This window comes from Maylandia zebra, linkage group LG10 (genome assembly GCF_041146795.1).
Source record: "Maylandia zebra isolate NMK-2024a linkage group LG10, Mzebra_GT3a, whole genome shotgun sequence".
Lineage (NCBI taxonomy): Eukaryota > Metazoa > Chordata > Actinopteri > Cichliformes > Cichlidae > Maylandia > Maylandia zebra.
Window position 1 is genome coordinate 20633508 of NC_135176.1, and position 25624 is coordinate 20659131.

At 40.8% G+C, this 25624-nt stretch overlaps 1 protein-coding gene across 4 annotated transcripts in view; it reads left to right on the forward strand.

Annotated features, from left to right (window-relative positions):
- Nucleotides 1-13020: 13020 nt before the first annotated feature.
- The window catches only part of cpeb4b (cytoplasmic polyadenylation element binding protein 4b), a 34785-nt gene continuing 22181 nt past the window's right edge, over nt 13021-25624 (forward strand). Inside the window, exons 1-3 of one of the 4 annotated variants that reach the window (XM_004550326.6) lie at nt 13021-13771; nt 14512-15743; nt 18303-18371. In XM_004550326.6, the coding sequence (XP_004550383.1) occupies nt 14559-15743; nt 18303-18371 (1254 nt within the window). In that variant the 5' untranslated portion in view covers nt 13021-13771; nt 14512-14558. The remainder of the gene's footprint in view (nt 13772-14511; nt 15744-18302; nt 18372-25624) is intronic. The other 3 variants (XM_004550327.6, XM_004550328.6, XM_004550329.6) reach the window with 3 other exon arrangements.

Here is a 25624-nt window from a genome sequence, read left to right on the forward strand (position 1 = left end):
CGTTGCTCTGTGCCTCCATGACCCCATAGACTGATGAGTAGTGCGATCATGTGTGTTTTAACTACCAGTGGGTTAGATTGTGTCAATAAACACAACACATCCTGGGGGTAAGCTGAAGGGTTTGGAGCTGGGGGGAAGCTTTCAATAGCTTTACTAAAGGGCCCTGTCTTGTACTTTTTCTTACTCCAAAGGTCATCAAGATTTTCTCATTGATAATAATGCTAACACAGCTCATAAAACAAACATCAACCAGCCGTATCAAAAAGGATTAATTAGATCCTGTAAACTCCTGTGACCTTGTGTGGATCTGTGACCTTCATTTTACAGTAGCCTTCCCTCAGATCATTTAGAAAACTACTCAGTCTTCTGAGATCAGCATTTTAATAGCACATTAAAAAAAAATCTTAGGGCATATCATGTTATATAACTTTGCCCTTGTATCGTCCAGCTAGCTAAATACATACAGGCTTGACCCTTATAATGGACTAAACCAGAAAGCTATTAACGTCTTTTATTTCAGCTAGGGCTCCTAGTTCAAAATGTTCTTGTACCAAGTTTGAGAGACACCTGAGTTGAACGGGAATGAGGCTTCAGCACGTTACGACTTAGGGAGTTAACCCCAGTTAGTTTTTGGCTGGCAGAGCTACAAGGTGTAAGGGGACTGCGGCAGGGACAGAAACATCTGGAGGAGTAATTAGGATAGAACAATCTGGCTGTCAGAATATAAATCTTCGACGAGGAGGAATCACTTATTCCTTCCAAAGCTCGCAACTCCCACTGATTCTCGATATTAGAAAAGCATGCCAAACGAACCTGATAATACCCATCACACTGAATTTTCTCAGCAGGGTTGCAACAACCACAACATGTATTTGTGAATTTACACAATCAGTGCTTTAAACAGGGGATTTTACAAATAGGGGTATATCAAAAGCTTAAACTGATATACAGATAAATTCTGTCATGAAACAAAGGGACAGCTTTATTTAATGAAGAAAAAAAAACCCCACATCTATAAGAAAGGAAGAAGATATTTTATGTCTACCTAGACCTTGACTTATTTATCAGTTAGCCAATGTGGAATTTAAAAATGTGTCATAAAAATAGTTCACTGGCAAACTGGTCCTGACTCTGTTATGTTGTCAGCGATGTCTACATCATATGCGGCCGAGTGGGCTTCATCAAAAATGTGGTGAGAAGCAAAGTCTTTGTTTCACGTTGGTAAATGTAAATCACCTAATGTGCACCTCCTCCAGCAACGTGGCTAACAGTGTTGCACATATACTAATGCTGTTGTGGTTGTAGTTTTTTCAGGGGCAAATATATTTATGCTTTAGGTTTTCACGCTTCTTTGCACAATTCCCTGATGTCCATTTTAATAGTTTCAGAAATATTACAGGCATTTGCTGACATGCTACGGCTGAAGGCATGGTTTTTATTATAATTAGGAACCATACCTTCTTAAAGTAGCTGGAAAGAGGAATCGACAGTAATGAACTGACCATTCACAGTAATTGCAGGCTGTGTGGATGCAACATGTAGTTACATTTAAGGCTATGCCGTAATGTTTCAGAAGGGTTTGCAGTTATGATGTAGCACAAATCTCCAGTAAGATTGCATTAGGAAGGAGATCTGGTGTTAAAAAAAAACAAAAACGTTTTGAATAGAGTTAGAGGTAACAAGTAGCTTGTTCTTCTTCATACTCTTCAGAGAAAATAACAATCGCTAGCAAAATATAAGGAATCAAAATCGTAGCTTTACTAAAAGGACTCAAAGATGTCAGCAAACAGCTGGAGGGAGATTGCCAAAACTACTTGAAAGATGTGAAGGAAGGGACAAAGACAGGACAAATATGTTTGCCTCTGAAAAAACCAAACAAACCCTAGGAGGGTCCTCGCTCTTTTCTATCATGGCTGCCACCGCATATAAAACTCTGGGAAATCACCACAAGGTAATTTATTCATAATATACCATACAAAAGCATGAATGCTGGTAATGATATCAGCCACTTGCATAGGCTACGTTATATTTTTTTATATAGATTCATCTGAGAAGTCAAATCAAACCTTAAGACTTCAGACAAGTTTCCATTTATGACATATGGTGTAAATTTAAGGCAGAAAAACACTTTTAAACCCCACTTAACATGAAGCAGAATATGAATAAAATGTGAGTGCACGTGCATGTTGCTTCTATGTATTTGTTACTTTTTCGCATGTAATTTCATACATGAGGCCATGAGGTAAAATAAAAAGACAGCTATATAACTCAAAATTGAATTGAAATTTGAGATGAACCATGTATGCTGGCCTAACCCTGACCTTAAATGTACCCTTTCGATCTTTGTTGAAAGACAGCATCTCATCATCCTTTGAGATTTCCCTCGCTGGATGAATTCCCCATTTTTACGTGTAGGTCCCTAAGCCGTGCAGCAAGAAAAGCCCCTGTCGTTTTGCATTCGCCACGCTATATTTGGTGAAATACAGTAATTTGCATTGGAATTTGGACATTGCATATTCACGTGGAATTATGGTCACAGTTATTTTTTCTGTTTTTGTGAAATCAAAGAGAGAAAATATAATTAAACAAAAAGGTTTCTTTCAATTAAACCATTAAATAACGTGAAAAGTCTCCTGGGTGTTTCAAAACACCTAATTCATGTCTGCAAGTGATAGACTTTGATAGTTCAAAGCAATGCAAAGTGAAATGGCTGGCACTTTGCATGCTTGTGGCATAAGGTTCAGCCTTTAGGAGCGTGTGCCAGAAATTCCTTAATTCTCAGTTCGCAGTTGAGTAAACTAAGATTTGGGGGGATTACAGAGTTGCTGGAGGGAGTAACATGTAGTCCTGTCTGGAAACCTTCAGCTGGTAGGTTTCACATTATTCACACACGCTTTTCGCTACATCTGCCGTCTGACACACATCACAGTACATCACAGTGTCCTCGGAGGTACAGCTGTGTCGACTGATAAGAGACTCTTGAAGCTCCACCTCCGAGTGATCTGAAAATACTATGAGCCAAATTATCTCTTCTTGTGCATCCTCCTCCCAACTGGAAGCTCAGACTTGCTCACAGCTGCTTTTCTATCACACTGAAGGACATTGCACTGACATGTACTTAAAGTAACCTTACCCAGCTCTAACTACAAACACTAGCATGATAGTAACATTAAGCTGAATTTTTACTGTAAAAGGAAATGACTGATGTGTGACTTGCCTTTAGTCCCGGAAGTGTGACTGTTTTACTATACATACAGGTTCAAATATATACATACGCTTGCTTAAACCTTTTAATAAGTGGTACTGAAGGTTATGTGACATCTTTTAACTTGACATGACTTGTTAACTTTTCATTAGTGATCATGATTGTTTCTCTTTGCCAGAATGAAAAGGAATTGTTTGACAGCGCTCATTGGACTGACCAATATTCAGATCAATAAGAAATTCCAAGGAACTCGGTGAAGATCTAAGGAAAGTTGTAGATTTACTCAAGCTGGGAAGGTCTCTGAGCCATATCTAAACAACTTCAGATTCCAAGGATTCCAGTTATTGAGATGTCTCACCATTTTGCTAAGGTCTGCTAAGAAAACACAGACTGTCACCCTCAGATGAGAGGAAATTTATTAGGATACTCAGGAGCAACTCAAGAACCACAAAGCCTGTCACGAACTAGAAACTGCTGGAACACCAGTGTCATTGTCTACAGTAAAGTGAGTTTACATCATCAAGAACTGATAGGGCGCCGACCAAGAAAGAAACCATCCATCGATCTTCTTCCACTTACCCGGGGCCAGGATAATGCCGTAGCAGCCTAAGCGGAGAAACCCAGACCTCCCTCTCCCTAGCCACGTCCTCCAGCTTGTCTGGGGAACACCAAGCCTCCCCCAGGCTAGCCAAGAGTTATAATCTCTCCTGGGTCTGCCTCAGGGCCTCCTCCCGGTGAGGAGATGCCCAGAACACCCAGGAGGCATCCTTGTCAGATGCCTGAACCACCTCAAAAGGCTCCTTTCAATGTGGAGGAGAAGACGGCTCTACTATGAGTCCCTCTCAGATGGCTGAACTTTCTCTAAAAGAGAGGCCAGCCATCCTTCGGAGAAAGCTCATTTCTGCCGCTTGTATCTGCGATCTCATTCTTTCGGTCACCACCCAAAGTACACGACCATAGGTGAGGGTGGAGATATAGATCAACTGGCTTCGCTTTTATGCTCAGCTCTCTCTTCACCACAACAGACCGATGCAGCGTCCTAGCGTCCATACCACCAATCTGTCTGTCGAATTCCCGCTTTCCTCTTCCTTCACTTGTGAACAAGACTCTGAGATACTTAAACTCTTCCACTTGGGGCAGTAACCAGTCCCTGACTCAGAGTGGGGACTCCACCCTTTTCTGCCTGAGGACCATGGCCTCAGACTTGGAGGTGTTGATTCTTGTTTTGCAGCACTGGAACGATTCACCCTGCTCCAAAATACACACCTTCAGTCTTGACTGAAATTTGCAGCTGCCAACATGGGTGAGACAAGACAAGGCATAATCACATGACGTGATAAGGTGATGTTTTCAATGGATGGAATAATGAAGGAGGAGATCCACCTTCAAATTCTTACCTTCATTTCAAATCAACAGCTAGAAGGTGGAAACTTGGACAAAACTGGATGCTACTACAGGACAGTAATCCCAAACATACATCAAATCTGGTTTTGGAATGAATAAATCAGACTAACATTGAGTTTGTGGAATGGCCTTCCCTAAACCCGACCACAACAAACCAAAATTTGTGGCTTACACTTAACGGCTGGGTCCATGTCAGGAAACCATCCAATTTAAATGAACTCTACTAATTCTTTAAAGGTTACCAAATTAATCAAATATCAGTTGGGATGTATGTATACTTTTGATACTGTGTGGATTAGAGAAATCCAAAATAACATCAAACTTGTGCACAGTGGAAAAAGAACAGTTCCAAGAAATCCTTAAAAGCCCCAAATTACCATGACTTTTATGCCAATGATAAGTGTCTGTAAACCTCTGACCACAACTGTATACACACATAAACTATGAAAAAGAGAGCACCTCATACCCACAAGTCCAAGAAAAAAAGCACACAACATAAACACACATGCATCTGGGACTTTCAGAGCTTTAAGGAGAACTTTCAATTATTGATGAGGCCATGTGCTTTGTACCTTTATTGAGGCAAAGGGAGTCTCGGGTGGGCTTGACTCAGCATTTCTCTGTCCATTGCTTTTTCTTTCAGCCTCTGTCAGCACAGTGAGTGTGTGTTGGTAAATCATCTGTTGAGAAACACAAAAGGGAAAACTAGACAGACAAACACAGACGATAAAGCCAACGTAGACTAAACAAGAGACACAAGTTGGTGAACAACTAACAGGTCAGTGGACCTTTATAATCTCGTTTTGTAGGTCAATAGCAATTTTCAGACTCCTGAAAGAAAATAAAATGTTACTGGTGGCAAACATCAGGTTTTGCTGTTGACCTCACAGCTGAAGGACTGCACTCATAGTGGAGGCAGAGCCACCAATTTGTCCTTCAGCTGTGACTTCAGCTCAGCTGATATGACAAAATGCTGGCAAGAGTGTCAGCCTCCTGGGCATTATTTATAGTGTGAGGCTTGGGAATTTTAAGAACTATGATGTCTGCTTCTTGGTAGTTTAAAAATTAAATAACAATAATCAGCTTTGTCTGCGTTAATCTTGTTAAAATGACGTTAACACCATTAACGCGGCAAATCTCCGTTTGCGAGTTAGTGCAGATCGCCCCGTGCGTGGGGCTGCCTGGCGTCAACGCGTTAGCGCCGGGCAGCCCCATGATCCGTGCTAACTCGCTAGCAGAGATTTGCCGCGTTAATGCGGTTATGCTACAAAGAAACAACTGGCGATGTCAGCAGGTTTAAATTAAATTGAAACAATATTAGACTCGAGTTAATTCCTAATCAGCCATTTATCACCAGTAATTTAAACACCCCACCATCATAAAAAAGTTTTGAGTTAATTCAGGCTATGTTAGATAACATAGATAACTAGTCTCGATCATCATTTTAGCAATCGGGTTACGCTTACCCTTGCACCTGTCCACTGCCTGCCATTTCATTTTGACCAGATGCAGTTTTCTGCACCATCTCCTTTTGTTTATGTGCTAAAAGAGAAGTCATTACCTTGTAAGTAAAACCGATTCTGAAGTACGATTTTGCTAACTCATCTACACAAGACGTTTTGTAGAGGCCATAGCAGCCGTGGCAGTTTGTCTTGAAACAACAACTCTAATCTCTAAATTTCGACTTTCTTCTCAAAATGATCAATAATATCTTTTTATCTTAATGTGGCCCTAATACATCCCATCACACATCATGTGGAAGAGAACTAAAAATGGTGTATTTCATAGGGTTTTTTTTTTTTTTTTTTGAAGCTGGCCACCACTTCCACCCAGTGACTGTTTTTGTGGCTCCTTCCAGCCTGTCACACAGCCAGACTCCTCGGCCATGGAGAAGTGCCCAGAAGGTAAATGAAACCACTCTGGCTTTAGAGGCAGAGGTCCTCAATTGATTTCACACCCACGTTTGCGCACATTCTTTAATTACACACACACACACACACACACACACACACACACACACACACACACAGAGAACCTTTGGCTAATGAATGGGTTTGAAACGTTTCTTGCGTTGCTTCATAAGAAAAATAGGATAACATGAAAATGAGCAGAATTAGACTCCTTTTTATGTCACGAACCGTGAATGAATGAGCAAGTCGCCCAAATTTGACATCACCATGGCAACAACAAATTCACAAATTGCATGCTGCCGTGCATACTACAGAAACGGCTCAACATACAGGGATGTACTGTAGTGAAAGATATAAAGACGGACAAACACAACTGTACTTTTGTACATCCTTGACCCACTTTGCTCAAGACACCATGTTCAGTCCCTGTTTGAATAGAGGCTAAAATCTTTATGACCCTTTTTTTACAGTGATGTGTGCTGTTCACATCTGATTACCACCAGGGCAATAACGGGTAATCCACCGCTACTAATTTTCTACAACAGTTATGCTAATTGTTCCTGTTTGCTCTCTGACTTTGGTGCCTCTCCAAATAAAATAATTGTTTTCACTCCTGAAATTATGCAGCAAATTAAAAACTATTTTTTTCATTGCCTGTGTTAGTTTTTTATTTACCAATATGGAAAGCTGCATAATTATCACATAAAACTTGCAGATTTGTCAGTTTTTGCTCTGGAAAATTTTGAAATTTCTTTCAACACACTTAACCACTTATTTGCTCAGTGTAGCGTACACATGCATACGATGCACACGCACACTGACCCTCACATCACAGGCCCCCAGCTGCTGCTCTGTTGTAATTTATTATCCCTTCTGTGCCCAGTGGAGTCATGAAATCAGCCTGGCCTTTGTGACACACACACACCCACATGGATGCACACACACACACAGTTCACGTGTCTTTTTCAAACAGTCATCTCAGCCCGCTACCCAGAAAGACCTCTTCGGCTTAATTAGTATAGGGTCCCCAGGGAGCGCACAACAGGGGAAAATACACTGGATGGATGAAGGAAGGATGAAGGGTTTGAGGCTGTCAGGCAAAAAAATAAAGAAAAAAGAAAATCATTGAGGAGATGAGCTTTTCTGTTATATAAAAAGTGGAGCAAGTTGGGGGGTTTTCAGCTTATATTTAGAGTGAGGTTGTTAGTGATTATAAATATTACCCATAGATCAATGAGAAGCTTCCCATCCATACCCCAAGGTCCTTTGCATCCCCAAACTACCCACACGGTTTTCTTTCTCAGCCACATGCCCGATCCAAATGAATATTTTATAGGACCCAAACACAACTCTACAATAGCACACCATAAGGCTTTGTTGCGCTGGTCAACACTACACATGTAAACATCTACATAATTTACACAAATACAATCGGTGTCAAAGTCAAAATTCTGTATTATTCATGTGTAAACTTGGGAATGCAGAATTGTCTTCTATGCACTTTTGGGTTTGGCTGCAGAATTTTCTACCGAAAATCAAAACGGCAGGAAATTGTTGAAATGAGATTTTAAGAAATTAAACATCAAATATTGTGAACTTGTATGCATTTGCTCTCAGGCACCTCTGTGCACGCTTATAAATGCACACTTGACTCACAAACACACACACACATGCGCGCGTACACTCTGGGAGGAATCGCACCATAATTATGCCTTAGGTAGAGGTGATTAATTTTTTAATGGATTCAATGTTTTATTCATAGTACCTATCCACTCTTGAATATGGCAGAGCGCACAGAAAACCATTGCCAGAAAGTGAATACATGATAAAACTGGCTATTAGTAAGTTCATACAGTAGATAAATTACACATCTCGGTAGCTTTGAAAAAAGTCGAATTTCAGGCTGAAACTGTAGATTCACAGTAGGTCTTATAAATAGTTTCATAAATATGTAATTTACTTCCCCTTCTGCCTCGTGCTTTATTTAGGGTTGTTCTGGGCATGAAGAATTTGGAACAAAACAATGTATTTTTGTGACAGACAGCAAAAGGCAGAGAAAAGGGACAGTAGGAGGAGAGGGTGTTGTCTCCTGAGTGAGGCCAGCAGGACCGGTTATTCTGTCCTAGAAATCCATTTACAGCACCGAGCACTCTGCCTAATCATCTGCCCCACTGTGAAAGGAATACTGTGTCCTACACTCAAGAAGGGCCATAAAACTGGATCACATTTAGGATTTTTAAATATTAGTCCTTCCTCCTGCTGATTTTCTCCCCCCAGTGTATGAAGAAGATTTCTTTTAAGCAATTTTGTTTGCAGACCAGAGTGGAGATTGAAGAATGATGAAAAAGGGAAACGGAGGTCACGTGTATATGATAGAAATTTAAGATAAAAGTGTTAGGATGGAGCTACTGTGGACACGATACTCTAATTAACAAAAGCAGTAGGGGTAAAATGATTATTTTATTATGTTTAGACAGTCATGGGGCTTAATTATATTTTGGAGAATATAAAAAGAGGATTTAATTGTGCAACTTAAATTCAATATAAATATTTCTGAAGCAGAACATGAACAAAAAATAATATTTGGCATTGTTTCCAAGCCACAGATCTTTAGGTAAGAACCATCTCCTACTGAAACAAATCGAATTCCTTGTGCTCTACTCTTTATTCATACTACTGTAGTGTAGAGCATGAGGAGTGGCAGAAAGCTGGATCTCATTTGTGATTTTTTAAAAAAACAAAAAACAAAAAAACATTACTCCTTCTTCCTGCTGTTTTTCACCCTCCAGTGCATGAAGATTTCCCTTGAACAGTTTTGTTTGCGGAACAGAACAGACATTTTAAAAAATGAGGAGAGGAAATGCAAATGATGATAGAAATTTGTGATACGAGTGTTAGACTGCAGTTAAGCTCCTCTACAGTAAAAAAACACAAAACAGTTGAGGTGGTCCGGGCATCTGATCACCCCCTGGATGCCTTATATGTGAGGGTTTCTTGGACATGCCCAAGTTGGAAGAGGCCCCTGGACATACTGCGTTTTGGCTGGCTGGGGAACATCTTGGAGTTCCCCCAGAAGAGCTGCAGGAAGTAGCTGGGTGAGGGAAGTCTGGGCATCTTGTCTTAACTGTCTCCACAACCAGATCAAGTGGCAGAGGATAGGTGGATGGATTTCTTATTGCAATATTGTCTTATTTGTACACATCTACGGGTATTTGCACAGCTCACGCCAACCTCTGAGCACAATGTGAATGGCCACATTATCAGGCATCTGCAATCTATTCTCTTAATCTGATTGCTTTAATCCGGTCACTCCTTAACCCTGCTAATACCTGCTCCATGGCCTGTTCATCCTTCCTGTATATATTAAATAATGCAGGAGACTGCATGTTCCCCTAATTTATCGCTCTCTCCCAGCTGGATTTGAAGTGACAGATTTATGAGATTGCCATTTGCGGCTTGCGTGTAATACTGCCAGTTGAGGGTCAGTGAGACTGACAGAGTCAAAGCTGTTTGATGACCTCTCTGTGATAATGACCATACAAGAGAGAAGGACACAGAAGGACAGGGAAACAGATAAAAGGAGTAGAAGGTTATTGGTGTGGGTGGGTGATGAAGGAAAAAAGGTGGTTGGATGGTCATCTGACAGAGTAAAGCAGACACAACCACATCTCTTAAATGGGCTACATGTGATACCCTAGAAAAAACTGGGACAGATTCATATTGGTATGACGAATCAAATCAATCTTAGATGTCAGTTAACACTGTACACGGAGAAAATTGCTTTTTTAGATCAAAAGAAGAAATCTTTTCTTGAATGCTTTTTTACTGAATTTGAGATTATAAGATTGTCTCCTCTCTAATTTCTGTCCATTAAATCAGGACACAAGCAGGCTTATTCAACGTTTTGTTAGCATAAACACTAACCTGGCTTTGTGCAAAGGTGAAAACACAAGCACCTATAGCTCTATCTCTTAAGGGTGCTTTATCCCACAGGCTTCAAACTCTGTTAGGGCCTGGGGCAGAATATACTATGTCTCTCTCACACACTATAAGTATAGCATCTTCATTCCAGCTTCTGATCACTACAATGGACTATGACCAGAGTCAGAGGTAAAAGTAATATATTTCCTAGTATGCTCCTTGTTCATTGAAACATCTCAGAAAATGTGCCAAATGATTAAAATAATCAACCAAAACAAAATAATTTGAAGATAAAATGGCATCGGCACCCTGCTTCTTGCCCTGTCTTGACCCTGAATTGGATAAACCGAAGAGAATGAATGGATAGACTGATGGATGGATGGATGGATGGATGGATGGATGGATGGATGGATGGATGGATGGATGGACGGACGGACAGATGGATGGACGAACGGATGGATGGACGGACAGATGGATGGACGGACGGACGGACGGACGGACAGACAGACGGACGGACAGATGGATTTAATGAATAAAGCATTTATATACTACATACATGAAGTTTGGTTCACAAGATAGAACCATAGCTGACACTTGTAATCTGCCTAATATAATGGATTTGTGTATTTTGTGTAATGTACAAAGGATAATAGTTTGTCATTTCTGGACTGTGCTGTGCACACTGACAAGGATATAAGCCTTAACATTGAAGTTCACTGGAAGCCCACATACACAAATCTGTACTTTTAACTCCCACCACCCTCCGGAACACAAGCTTGGGGTGATCAGGACCCTGCCATACTTGACAGAAAATGTTCCCTATGGCAGAAGGGAAACAAAAGGAACATATACGTGTACACAAGTACATACTGTACTTCAGACCCAGCCACACCCTCGGACATAAACCTGTTCATCTGTAAAACAAAGCTCCCAAACAGAAACTAAGCAACATAGTGTACGCTGCGCAGTGCAGTGAGGAGTGACAGATGGTTTGAAATAGGAGTAAAAGAGGCCACCTATGTCCACTGTGGAGGACCATCATCGAAGGAGGTGGTGGCTTACGGCAGGTGCCTCAACCCTGACTCACATCAAGTAACCTCAACAGGTCACATGATAGGGTGGGGCAAGGTCTCACAGTGGTTTCACCTGAAACCTCTGGTGGTAATGACCCACGCCTTTTTTCACACCTTGTCTCATGTGATGACATACGTGATTAATAGTGTGTCAACGACCACCTCCTAAGCAGCATTAGGGCTTAAATACCTGGGACTTTTGGTTTTTGAACTGAAAGAGCCTCTTGGATGAGAGGTGAAATGGGTTTAAAAAACTTAAAGCTCTCTTTCTGGCTCTTGTTTTTCCTGTAATGTAGACGGGACAATTTGATAGCCATGAAGCTTTTTTGCTAAGCAATCTGCTTCCTGGTTGTCACTACATATTTAACTGTATGATTACATGACAGCTGCTTTTGATTTTGGATTGAATAGGCTGTTTTCTCATAATAAAACCTATTATAAGACAGTGTGAGTACAGATGTAACACAGATAGGAGATATTACATTAACCAGCTTTTCTTTTGGTATACAACATAACTCCTTGTCTAACAAGGAGAGATTTTATCCACAATTCTTTTGAATCTTTATGTCGATGATGTGTCAAAGAATATGAGAGCCTGTAAATTTAGTGAACCACATCATGTATGCAGATGATCTTGTGGTCTTCAGTCCTAGTAGTGCTTCTCTCCAGCAGCTACTTCACATATGTTATGCGTATTACTCGCAATGCCTGTAAGAGCGATATGATTTCTAGATTCTATATAGATTAAGGAGGAAATCTATCTCAGATTTCCAAAGTTTACATTGTCAGATAATAATCTTACTGTCAGTAATGAGATCAAATATCCTGCAGATCTTTCTGCAGATCCAATGACAGATGACAACAATATTTATAGGCATGACAGTTAATGTATGCTCAAGCGAACATCCTCTTATGCAAATTTACTGCATGTACAGAATGAGTGAATATTTCTTCATTTAGAGCATACTGTACACATTTGTATACAGAACACCTGTGGATGAAATACAGGGAAGCGAGCTACATGTAGCTTATAATGATGCCATGAGGTTGTGACTAAAGAGACTAAAATGGCAAGTGAGATGCTTGTAACTGCTGGAATCAGTATATTTAAAGCTTTATTAAGAAATCTCATGTTTAAATTTATATTCAGGCTCAACACGCCTGAGAATGAGATCACTGGGCTAAATGGATATCAGGTTTGGCAAAACATGAGTCTTTATTGGAGGCACTCCTGTAGTCTCTTTGTGGGTGTATTTCTTTCTATGGACAATGAGTGCTGAATAAAGATTGACTGATTGGGAAACATTGAAAAGAGGAGTCTCTAGCCACCTGACAAAAATGAAAAATACTGCAGAGTGCAGTGGCCAGTGTGAAGAGGACGAGGTTTGCATTTAAGTTATGCATGAAAAGGAACACCAAAACGACCACCAAAAAAAACGATAGCATACCTCCTTGTTTCATCTCCACACAACAAATGAGCTAGGGATCAAAAAGCCCGAGCCAAGGATGCGCTTTTACTGAAGCTTTGGTGGGGGGGGTTGGGTTTCTCATTTTTCTCACGACCTGATATAGGCTGCATCGTGAAAAGACAGGATAGCGATGGGAGGAGGGTTTTTTTCTGCCCTGAGTGGGCAGGCCCTTAAAGCACGGCGTGGTTATATTATTGGCGCATAGCTGTTAAATGATGAAGAATTTTAGAGAGGTTGCCGGTGGTCCAACCAATCGCGTACCGAGGTGTGGCCCCGTGAAGGCGTGGTCTAAGCGAAGAGGGGCCGTCCCAGAAGCGGAAGTGTGTCTCGGCTGATCTTTCGCTGTCATTCGGCCACGGTCGGTTCCAGGAGAGAGGGGCAGCCAAGAAGCAAGCAAGCACACACACAGAGGATCGGCTGGCTCTGAAGGAGAGACAGTTAGTGAGAAGAAAAGAAAATAAAGCGAACAATGAAACCGATCGAATAAGGCTTTATGAACGAACCGAGTATAAGTCACACACTGCCACGTTAACAAAGCTCTTCGATGATACGGTCCAGATTACAGGCAGCAGATAGAGAGCTGTGTCATTGAGCAGGCAGGACACGTCAGGAGAAGGGAGAGAGAAAAAAAAGAGCTGACCGACTGCACTGTACGAGTCAGCTACTAAAACCGCCTCTGAAAACCTTTGCCTGCCGCACTCATTGTTTCAAGGACACCGTCTCGCTCTCAGCCCGAGGGAAAGGATCTCGACACAGACGACGCCGAGGTCGAAAGGTGGTGATCAGAAGGTGAGGAGATGTTTTATTCGCTTGCCTTCAACCTGTCCAGCTAGCTAGCATTCGTGCTAACGGTCGTTAGCTAGCAAGCTAATGTTAGCAACGGATGGAAAAGTTAGCTGGTCAGCTAACAGCGATTTAAACTGCTTCTCCGTCGACGCGTGAAACCGATTAATTAACAATAATTTGCCCGACTGATAAAAAAGCCGTATTAATATAAACGTAATTTTGATAGTGGGCTCTTCCCAGGGTGCTGACAGCTGTCAAACAAGGTCGAGTGTTTTATTTTTGACGGTTTTGTTGGTTTTTTGTCAATATTTTCAGCCTTCGTTGATATTTTGTGCTAATGTGCGTTTCTTGGGTGATAATTAGTTGCCTGTCAGTTGGTTTTCGTTAGTAAAACGTCCCCAAATGGAGACTATATGCTCGACACAGCAGTGGTTCTGGCTTTACTGGTGGCTGCCAGCAGCTCAGCTGTAGACAATCTGGCAACGTCACGGGGTTATAATTAGCTAAAGATGTAACGTTAACTGGCTGGCTTTTTTTTAAGGATGAGCTCTAAAGCCACAGTACAGTGAATGTTATATGTGTGTAGGATCTCATTTAGAACCTACACATAAAGAGATTTCCATGCCTCTGTGTCCCCTCACTTCGTTGTTTTTTTTTTTCTAAATCCCTTGATCTGTTGGTTAATGTGAGTGGGTGACTGCTAACTCAGTGCATGCCATGCTTGTATGCTCTTCTCTCTATAGGACCAAACGATCACGGGATAGCACTTGTCTGTGGGGGGAGAAAACAAATGGGGGATTACGGGTTTGGAGTTCTAGTTCAAAACAACACTGGCAACAAGTCTGCATTCCCGGTCCGAATCCACCCGCATCTGCAGCCCCCTCATCATCACCAAAATGTGTCGCAGAGCCCTGCCGCTTTCATAAACAGCACCACAGCCGCAGGGAATGGCACCACGGGAGGCTCTCCCTGGCTCTTCCCTGCCTCCGCCACCCACAACAGCGTGCAAGACGAAATCCTGGGGGGGCCAGAAAAACCCAAAGCACAGCAGCAACAGGAAATGCAAGAAACGCAAGAAAAGCAGCAGTTGTCTCCTGGGAGTCACCAAGAGGGTGGAAGTGGCGTTGGGATAATTTCAGAATTGGAAAAAGCCAGGTCCGAGGAAGGCAAGACAGAGAATGGCACATCTGACAGCAGTAATGGAAAAGAGAAGCAGCTCCGTCTTGAGTCACCTGTTCTGACAGGCTTTGATTACCAGGAGACATCTGGTCTCGGGGGTACGGGCCCAGTTCAGTCCAGTACAACCTCGTCATCGCTTTCTGGCTTTAACAACTGGTCACCCGCCATTCCACCTGCGCCATCAACAATCATCAACGAGGATGTCAGCTTTTTCAACCCGGCGTCTGCCAGTAACGGGCCTCTGCTGTTCCAGAACTTCTCACACCACGTCAGTCCAGGGTTTGGTGGGAACTTCTCCCCCCAGATCGGACCAGCTGCTGCCTTGTCCCAGCACCACCCGGCTCCCCCACCTCATCCCCATTTCCAGCACCCCCACAGCCAACACCAGCAGCATCGGCGTTCTCCAGCTTCTCCCCACCCACCACCGCCCTTCCCACACAGGAATGCAGCTTTCAGCCAGTTGCCGCATTTGTCCAACAGCCTGAACAAGCCCCCGTCTCCCTGGGGTCCAGCCAGCTACCAGAGTCCCTCTCCCTCCCCCGGCTCCTCCACTTCCTGGAGTCCCGGAGGAGGATATGGTAGTGGTGGCGGCTGGGGAGGATCTCAAGGCAGAGATTATCGACGCGGGCTGAATGGCGGGATGACTCCCATTAACTCTATCTCCCCATTGAAGAAGACCTTCCCTAACAACCATGTGGCATCCCAGAAGTACCCTCGAAACAGTCCCGCAGGCTTTAACCCCAAGTCCTGGATGGATGATGGAGTTGGCCGCAGCGATAACATCTTCCCCTTTCAGGTCAGTTTGCCTCTAAGATGTTTATTCAGATGGTTGAGTGGGAATTTTCACTAACTGTATGGAATTGTCCTCTTTTTCTTCCCAATTATGTTGTATACTAAGCATGAATGTCCAGCGTATATGTCTGGTTCTGAATATTTTTCAGTTGTAGCTGCTCATCACCTGAATTATTAAACAGCAGGATGTCATTTATGTGAACTATTAATATTATAGCATTATGTGGTACATCTTCTATTTTTAGACACAGCAGGAGGGCACAGATTTACACGATGCTTTTGCTACTGTGTTAAACCTGTTATTGGACTCTGTACTTCTATAGCTGAGCGTCCTTTGCGATGACTAATGTGGCTCTGTCACTGCAGTGGTGTGTGCCATGTGAATTGGGGGGGGGGGGGGGGCGCATATAGGAATGGGGGAGAAGACGGCATGGACAGAAAAAAAATGATAAGATTTTATAATGGGAGACTGGGAGAGCGAGGTACAAAATGAAGACGGCGATGGAGGGTATAACGACAGACAATAGTGTCAAAAACTATATCTGCATTAAGTGATGAATAACAATACATTATGGTTAGATTGCTTTTGTTCCAGTCGTAAACAACCATTAGCAACGAACGGTGATACTGTAGATCCATGAACCTTGCTCAGTTCTTTATGCTTTGCATATATTAGGCTCTTGACCTATTACACTGTGTAAAAGAGAGCCTGATGATTTATAAGATTTAGAGTTACATTAATCACTTACTGTATGTCATGGCATGGGTGGCCACCCCTTAATAAAAAAAAAATCCAACCTGTTCATTCATTTTAAAAGCTGGGTCCACATACAATGAAGACTGCTTAAATAATTGTACTGTCACATGTAGAAACCAGCTGTAATGGAAAGAGGTAGAGGGGCCTGGAGATAAATTCATTCTATTGATCTAGCCCGTGATTGATTGTGCTGGTCGTTATAAGGAGGAGGGGAAAGAGACAGAGGTGGCTATAGACCCATCTGGGCCTATCCAGTGAAATGTTTCTTTAAGTACCCTACATATCCTTTACTTTTTTACGTTGTGACAAAGTCCCTGCAAGTTGGTGTCAGTCGTAGTCGTCGTCATGGATGAAAATAGATCGTGTTAAATAGTCCTGGTGGCTGCATGTCTTTTTAGATTCAGCAGCCTGTCAACATCATAACTGAACGTATAGATTGCAGATTTCCTGGACACGTTCTTTACCAGTGAATCCAAAATTCTCTAAAGATGCAAAGTAACTTAAAACTGTTTAAAGTGATGCTTGTTGTGACCTTTCTTCTTGTCCATTAGCAGTTAATGACTCAACACTCCACAGGCTCAGCAGCCAGAAGGTTGTGCGGACATGTCTTGACATGTATTAGAGAGGGAGCACATGCTTCTCAGTAGCTATTTAGGATTAATGTTGTTAACAGCTAATTGCTGTAGGTAGTTGTGCGGCCCAGGTTCGTGTCTGACCTGTTCCAGTTTGCTTTGATGAGGAGACTATTTAAAGGGGGCCTGTTATTCTCATTTACAGTTCCATATTTTTATTCTTGGACTCCACTAGACTAGCTTTGCATGATTCAGTTAAGACATCCTCATTTGTCTTGTACAGGGTGTTGGTACAGTTCATCCAACGTTTGAAATGAGCTTTTTTAGCTCCCACCCCATCATTGCTTAAAGCCACTAAATGTCAGTGACCTTCTGTGGTCTCTGATTGTCACCACACTTGCTGTGTGGACTTCCCTTAAGAGGACAATATTAGGAACATCCTCTCTCTTTTAGCTAGTTTTCTGGCAGCATAATTACAAGGATGGTGGCTCACTTATTTAGCATTGTAGTTTAAAAAAAGATAACTAAAATTGTAACAAGGTAGTTAGCTAATTTATAACTTCATCCTATTGCTTCTATTAACAGTTTTTACATGTCAAAAAGATTTAAAAAGCTTAAATTGATTAAATAACTGGGCAAATGTTGTGACCTAGTTCTGTATTACCTGTTCAGCTAATATCCGTCCTCTTAAGTTAATTAGTTACTGTATGCAAAATCATTTGTTGTGATATGTGAACGGGGTCATCAGTGATAGAATACTATAATGATCTTATAGAAGCATCACTTTCGGCTCATGCTGGAAGGAGGGAGGCTCTCCTGTGTCTCACTTTGTCTCCATCCTCCTCCCTGCTTTGTGCAGAGGTGCACATACGCAGCTGTTATGTCTTCATGAGCACAAAATTACAGATTAGCATGGTTGGATGGTACAAAAAAAGCTGTTGGCTTAATAAAAAAAAAAAAAAGACCAGAAAAAGTATAATGAGAAAGAAGTTCCCAACATGCTTTGTAGATTTAAATGCGTTAAAAGCATTACAACTGGCGTTACAACTGGTGTCAAACAGCCTGTAGATCAGATTTGGGTTTCTGCAACAATTTTGAGAAGCCTGACTGTTACATCCCGGTGTTAGAGTTAAGCTAGCTTTCCTGTAGCTGCAGTATGTTGTTCTTCCTTGTGGTTGAATCAGATCAACTAAAGTAGCATTGTCCTCTTGCCCCCTTGATACTGCAAGGGCAGATGGAGGATGGGCGTAGAATGGCCTCCCTGTCGGTGTGCATGTCTGAGAGAGGGAGAGGGACTGATTATGTAAGTGTAACTCCTTTTTTAAAATAACAACACATTTAAAATATAGGTTTCAATAACAAACAAAGGATAACAATGACTGTTAAGAAATTGCTGTGTATATTTATAGTCCTCAAGCTCATTTTGAAACCTGCCGCAATCTCCACTTTTGCTTCTTTTCTTCAAGAACATCTCCTTCGTGAATCTGTACTTTTCAAGCATATGCACGGTGGCGTAATGGCAAGTCGGACACGATCAGTTCACGCAGATTTGTTTTCGCCTCGCTTTGCGTGGATGTGGATCGGTATTGTTTTGCCCGTAGTTACATCTTCCACTCAGATCTGTATCAGTGCTGCTTGTTGCATTGTGTAATGCAGCCGCTTTGGAACATTCACTTCATATGCACTTCATGTGGATATTAGGATTTGTTCCAACTGAGATGGTTTACTACATGTAAATGAGGATTTGCTTATAAGTCTGTCAAATTCTGAATCACATCAGTTGTTTTTCTTCTCTTTTTTCTTTTTGTCAGTTTCGATCCACAACAAAACAACCGAATCTTGAAATGTTTCATTTTGGTGTGAGCATGTACTGTAGGTCATGATGTTGTGGTGAAGTGGTTACTGTAGAAACCATTGTTAAATTACTGCACAGCCAACCAAGCGTCACATTTAATTGCCAGTGCCTTCTCTGTATATTTCACTCTTAAATACATCTATCCAAGTGTTGTTTGGCTTTCATTATCCATGCTTGCATATACATGTGACATGAAAATTGCCACATCGGTCTCATCAGTTGCCTTAAGCAGTTTCCTATCCATTTACTCCCGTAGCTACAGAAATACTCCAGAGGAAGTTATGGGAAAGATGGCTTTGTTTTGCTTTCTTTAAAACTGTTTTTAAAATGGTTCTTGTCAATGTTTGTTGAGATCAGGCATTGTTCAGATGACTGATTACACAAGTTGTCTTACACAAGGCACTCCCGGATTTGGTAAATGAAACACTGTAGTTTGTGTAACTGTGAACTAAACAGACCTGTGTCACATCCCTTCTCCTGTAAGCCTCAACTGTTGGAGTTTTAGCACACACAACAGATGAAGGATCAGTTGGGCATTATTCAGGTCTTCTGTGTTTGATGAAATAACTCCTATTTCATCACAACATCTGCTTCTTTGTGCATTTTTAATGTCGTAAACATGTAATATAGATGATTTCTGTAAGTCAGTACTTTTGTGACCTTTGCACTATAAACTCGCTGCACATAAACACAATAAATCAATAGTATGCAACCAGTCAGATATGTTACAGTGGTTAACTATCCAGACACACTGCTGCTAACTGCTAGCACACAGTTCACTTAGTAAATAACCTTTGACCAGAAATGTGTACTTTTTAAATGTCAGGGAAGTCTTTATTTTCTTCTTCTTCTATCTGTTATTCTTTCCTTCTTTGTCCTCTAATTCTTCACCCGTGAATTTCAAGGTCAGAAGCCTGCTGCTGTGTCAGGTGTACTGAGTGGTTTCAGACTGGTAAATCTGGCCAGTGACCAGGTCAAGACCTGCAGGGTCTGAGGTAGAGAAGCCAGCACAGGATATTGCCTCAGTAAGCCACCTGGGTAACTGTTGGTTACAGCGCTCCTGACTGTTTGTGCAGCTTAGAAATAATGATGCTGTTATCTGAAGGCACATTATTAAAACTGTCTCTGTGTATGTCCAGAAAATCTTTGCAGAGTGTGGTTTTACATATCGCTTTAACCAAAACAACGCTACTTTTTATGTAAAATCAGACCTGTAAATGACCAGTACACGGGGTTGTAAGCTGGTTTGCGTTACGAATATTAGACTATTAGGCCGTTTGTTTTTACTCGATAAGCCTGTGCTTTAAATATTTGTAGTTGGATGCCCTGCGTCAGCTTACATGGGCTCCAGCTCTTCTGTGACCCTGAATTTGATAAGAGGTTAAGAAAATGGATGCATGTTTGGAAAATACTGTAGCTCTGGAGTGGGCGGCACAGTGGTTAGAGCTGTCGCCTCTCAGCAAGAAGGTCCTGTGTCTGCATGTTTCCCTTTTGCCTCCAGATACTAAATCTTCCTCCTACAGTCCAGTGACATCCATGTTAGGTTAATTGGCTGTCTCTGTGTTAGTGCTGCTATATACTGGCGACTTGTCGAGGGTCTACCTCTCCTCTCACACCATGACAGTTGGGAGAGTCTCCAGACCTCAGACCCCACCCCCAATCCTGAATCAGATTAAGAAAATGGATGGATGTATAACTGGACGGATGGTGCTCAGGAGCCTAAAGATGATATTCAGTATTTACATGAACCTTTGTTGGTTATATTCTACAAAGGCCAAGGGTGGCAGTACATGCGTGAAAACTGCTAACATCTGAATCTTTAATGAAAATATGATGCAGAAAATATTGAGTGTGAACTAGAGGAAGTGCAGTTGGGTAAACTCTATCCTGTCCAGAGTTAATTGTCAGTAAAAAAGTTAGACAAACAAAGCCATGGAAGTGGCTGAAAAAGCAAGGCCTGTTGCTTTGTGCCTGATAAAACCGAGAGTAAAATGCAGCTATTTATTATGTCTGGTAATGGCAGACAGAAAACATTGTTTGTAAACTCCGGTTGAGAAGAGATAAGAAAGGTATGTGTGAACATCCGTTCATATATGTACTGTGAACTCCTGAAATAAAACTTTCACTTTACAGCAGAAGTATAAGTTCTGGATTAGCAAGTAAGCAAAGCTAAATGTTATTTTATTATTGCCTGAATTTATTCCGATAAGTAATTTTCTTCTGCTCATTTTTATTTGTTCATAGCTCATTTGTGTCCTGGAGCGATCTGCTTATTCTTAAACTGATATATTTTTGTGGGATCACTAGGATGTCAGGTGTGGCAATGGCGAATGGTTTGCATGGATCAACCCCTTTTTTGGGGGTGAAATGGTAGAATTATTGCTGCGGTTTTTCACAGATGTATTAATAATATATTTCAAACAAGGCAAAAGTACATTTTTAACTCCCTAACCCCAAAGCACACACACGTATATATGAGTATGAATACTCACGTATAGGGCTGCTCAATTAATCGAATTTTAATCACGATTACGATCTGGGCTTTCAACGATCATTAAAAATGACTGAGCCGATTATTAGCCCCTCCCTAATTTATTCGCGACACCTTAAAGGCCGTTCCGTGAAAATATTGTCGGGCATAAACCGGTCCGTGGCGCAAAAAAGGTTGGAGACTGCTGATTAAGAGGACCCGAGGGAAGCTCGGAAAGCTAAGCAGAAGTTATTTGGAGAGTGACTGCCGTTGGTTGAAAAGAGAGTTTAAAAAAAAAAAACTTCAGTGGTGTTGCACACTATTTTATATTATTTTTTTAAAGTCATTGTTAACCCTTTAAAGCCGGTCAGAGCAGCACGCTCCGTTTTGCGTAACTATTTTTAAATCCCTGTAGAACCTGAACCGTGTAAGCTAGCGCAATAATTTGTTTTGCATATGAAACCGGAGGAGTTGTACTTACATCTGATGCCATCAGCTTGTCCTCGGTCACAGTTTCGTTCCACATATAGCTTTGCAAAAATTGCATAAAAAGCGCTTGCAGGAACAAAAACATAATATTCCAGAAACACGCTTTGCCGTTCCTATCAGCTGTTCGTAACACTTCCCACAGTGAAATGATGCACATGCTGTTTTCTTTGCAAATTTGCATCATAGGATTGTTTTTTGTTTTTCCTGCAGTATATAAAAATTGCTGTATCTCCAAAAATAAAACTATGAAGACACTCAAAATAAATTTCCTGTTGTTGTAAACTATTTTTTGCAACTTTATTGTATTTAAAGTTTTGAGGGATAAGCCTCTTAAATTTCTCCAAGTAGAAATATATGTAAACAAAACAAAAGCGATTTTCAATTTTTTTTGTAGTTTATTGCACTTTTTTGCAATTTATGTAATTACTATGGACTTAATGCATACATATTATTAAAATATGGGCTATAACAGTTGTATTGATGTATAGCAACTTGAAATGCTCCCACAAATGGCACTACAGCATGTAAAAAAATAATATAAGCTCTGGTGGACTTTGTTCTATAGTAGGTCTTAAAGGGTTAAATAAATATCGTCAAATAATCGTGATCTCAATTTCAGTGAAAATAATCGTGATTATCATTTTTGCCATAATCGAGCAGCCCTACTCACGTATCAGGTAATTGAACTGTAGACCTGCCCATTTTCCTGTGTTAAACACAACACCTTATGGTTCCTGTACACAATCACGCTGACACTGACAAATTTGCTTTAAAGATAAGCCTCAGGCCTTTCAGGTACCCTTCCTTGCCTACCTGTGATGTTCTGCATGAAAACTGTCATGCCATTTCAGACAAATTCTCTCGGTCATTTGAAGCCCAAGGTTAAAACCATTACCACTGGTCCTTGTGACAGTGTTGTTAAATTAGAAAAAAAACTTGCTTTTTTTTTTCTTTTTTTTTAAACTAATGAGCGGTGCACCGGCAAGCACATAACTCTCCTGCTCATACAGCCTCATTGTGCCCTTCTTACGCCCTTGACAGACGCTCTGCAACAGGAAGAAAGGGCACTTGTGTATACGTGTGTGCATAAGCCCTAATTAGTCACTGAAATATGTGTTCAGCAAAATTTGATATAACAAAAAAGAGTTGACAAAGGAAAGTTTATGTTCAGGTGTCTTATAGGGCTGCTCGATTATGGCAAAAATGATAATCACGATTATTTTCACTGAAATTGAGATCACGATTATTTGACGATATTTATTTAACCCTTTAAGACCTACTATAGAACAAAGTCCACCAGAGCTTATATTATTTTTTTACATGCTGTAGTGCCATTTGTGGGAGCATTTCAAGTTGCTATACATCAATACAACTGTTATAGCCCATATTTTAATAATATGTATGCATTAAGTCCATAGTAATTACATAAATTGCAAAAAAGTGCAATAAACTACAAAAAAAATTGAAAATCGCTTTTGTTTTGTTTACATATATTTCTACTTGGAGAAATTTAAGAGGCTTATCCCTCAAAACTTTAAATACAATAAAGTTGCAAAAAATAGTTTACAACAACAGGAAATTTATTTTGAGTGTCTTCATAGTTTTATTTTGGAGATACAGCAATTTTTATATACTGCAGGAAAAACAAAAAACAATCCTATGATGCAAATTTGCAAAGAAAACAGCAGGTGCATCATTTCACTGTGGGAAGTGTTACGAACAGCTGATAGGAACGGCAAAGCGTGTTTCTGGAATATTATGTTTTTGTTCCTGCAAGCGCTTTTTATGCAATTTTTGCAAAGCTATATGTGGAACGAAACCGTGACCGAGGACAAGCTGATGGCATCAGATGTAAGTACAACTCCTCCGGTTTCATATGCAAAGCAAATTATTGCGCTAGCTTACACGGTTCAGGTTCTACAGGGATTTAAAAATAGTTACGCAAAACGGAGCGTGCTGCTCTGACCGGCTTTAAAGGGTTAACAATGACTTTAAAAAAATAATATAAAATAGTGTGCAACACCACTGAAGTTTTTTTTTTTTTTTTTTTTTTTTAACTCTCTTTTCAACCAACGGCAGTCACTCTCCAAATAACTTCTGCTTAGCTTTCCGAGCTTCCCTCGGGTCCTCTTAATCAGCGGTCTCCAACCTTTTTTGCGCCACGGACCAGTTTATGCCCGACAATATTTTCACGGACCGGCCTTTAAGGTGTCGCGGATAAATTAGGGAGGGGCTAATAATCGGCTCAGTCATTTTTAATGATCGTTGAAAGCCCAGATCGTAATCGTGATTAAAATTCGATTAATTGAGCAGCCCTAGTGTCTTATTATAGGTAGCTTTGCTGAATGCATACAGTAAGTGAGTTGTTTTAATCTAATCCCCAAGCAGTTCAAATACTGCTTGAACGCCTCCCTTTGTCACTTGTTTTAAAACCCAAACGCACACACTGTTCAGACAACACTGTGTATTTGGTTGTTTTTGGCAGCTGGGAGTAGTTAATATTACTGTTTAGTACAATCACCAGAGCTGAGCAATGTGGAATTTTTTTAATTTTTTTTTATCACAATTCTTTTCTTTAATGTCAGTCTATCGATCAGTATATAATTTTGACTTTTTACTTGTGATGATGTAAGGTTGATTTTGATTTAAATATTTATTTCTGGTCTGCATTTTAAAACAAAATAGGTATATAACAAAGTGACAATCTAATCAGTTAAAGTTCTGTGACAGAAGAACGCAAACAAATGTCTAAATTCTTTGGTCAGTTCCAAATAAATAAAATGGATCCACATTTAAGAATGGAAAATAAATCACTAAAAATGGCATCGATACTTTTCTGTTGATTCAAACCGTTCTGTCCCAGTCTTCTGAGCCTTGGACTGTGTCCTCTGGGGTGTCGTGCTCTGTAATGCATGAGTTTTCGTTAACATTTTCTGGTGTCATTTTGTCCTTTAGCTTGCTCATACTCCTGACGTTCTACTGTACGTGGTTGCAGGAGCCCAGACATTAGCGCATGTGCCACTACCTGCTGCTCTTCCTACGCTTTGCAGGTCACGTTAACCTGATATGGCTCAAACTCTGCTATTCTCATTGTCATTGGACTTTTGTGTTGCCTGTCAAAACATGGATGGAATGAGTTTTATCAACTTTATATTTATTTTGTGATAATTAAATAATCACAAGCGTCAAAAGAACAACTTGTTTCCCTTTCCTGTACTACATTTTTCCTCTTTTTATGATGAATTACCTCACTATTCACTTTTGCTCTCCCCTTTCTTTAACAGCTGTATCTACCTTCCTTCTTTGGCCTTTCTATCTTTTACAAATCTCAGGGATGTAATTAAAAGCTCAACCTTCCGACAATTGAATATAAGCGAACTATTAAATAACCTCCAAATTCTACAGCCTTGACAAATTACACATCACCAGTGTGTAATTTAGTTACTCTTTTTTTGCCTTTATGTTGTGCATCCCTTTACCCTGCCACAGCTTCCATTTTATCTTAACAGCCAGATGACATTGATGATTAATGTTGAGAGTTAATCACCCACAGCATGTTGGATTTAATCATTCTTTGATGACTCTACATGCCATGAAAATCTGTTGGAGGTTGCTCAGTTTGGTGCTGCTAAAGATTAGATTCTGTTTAGAGGGAGCAGTCACACAGTGGTAGCCAGGCCCAGCCCTGGTTTTGTTTGCTTTTTTGTTTTTTTCCAAACATGCTTGACTTGAGCTTTTATGA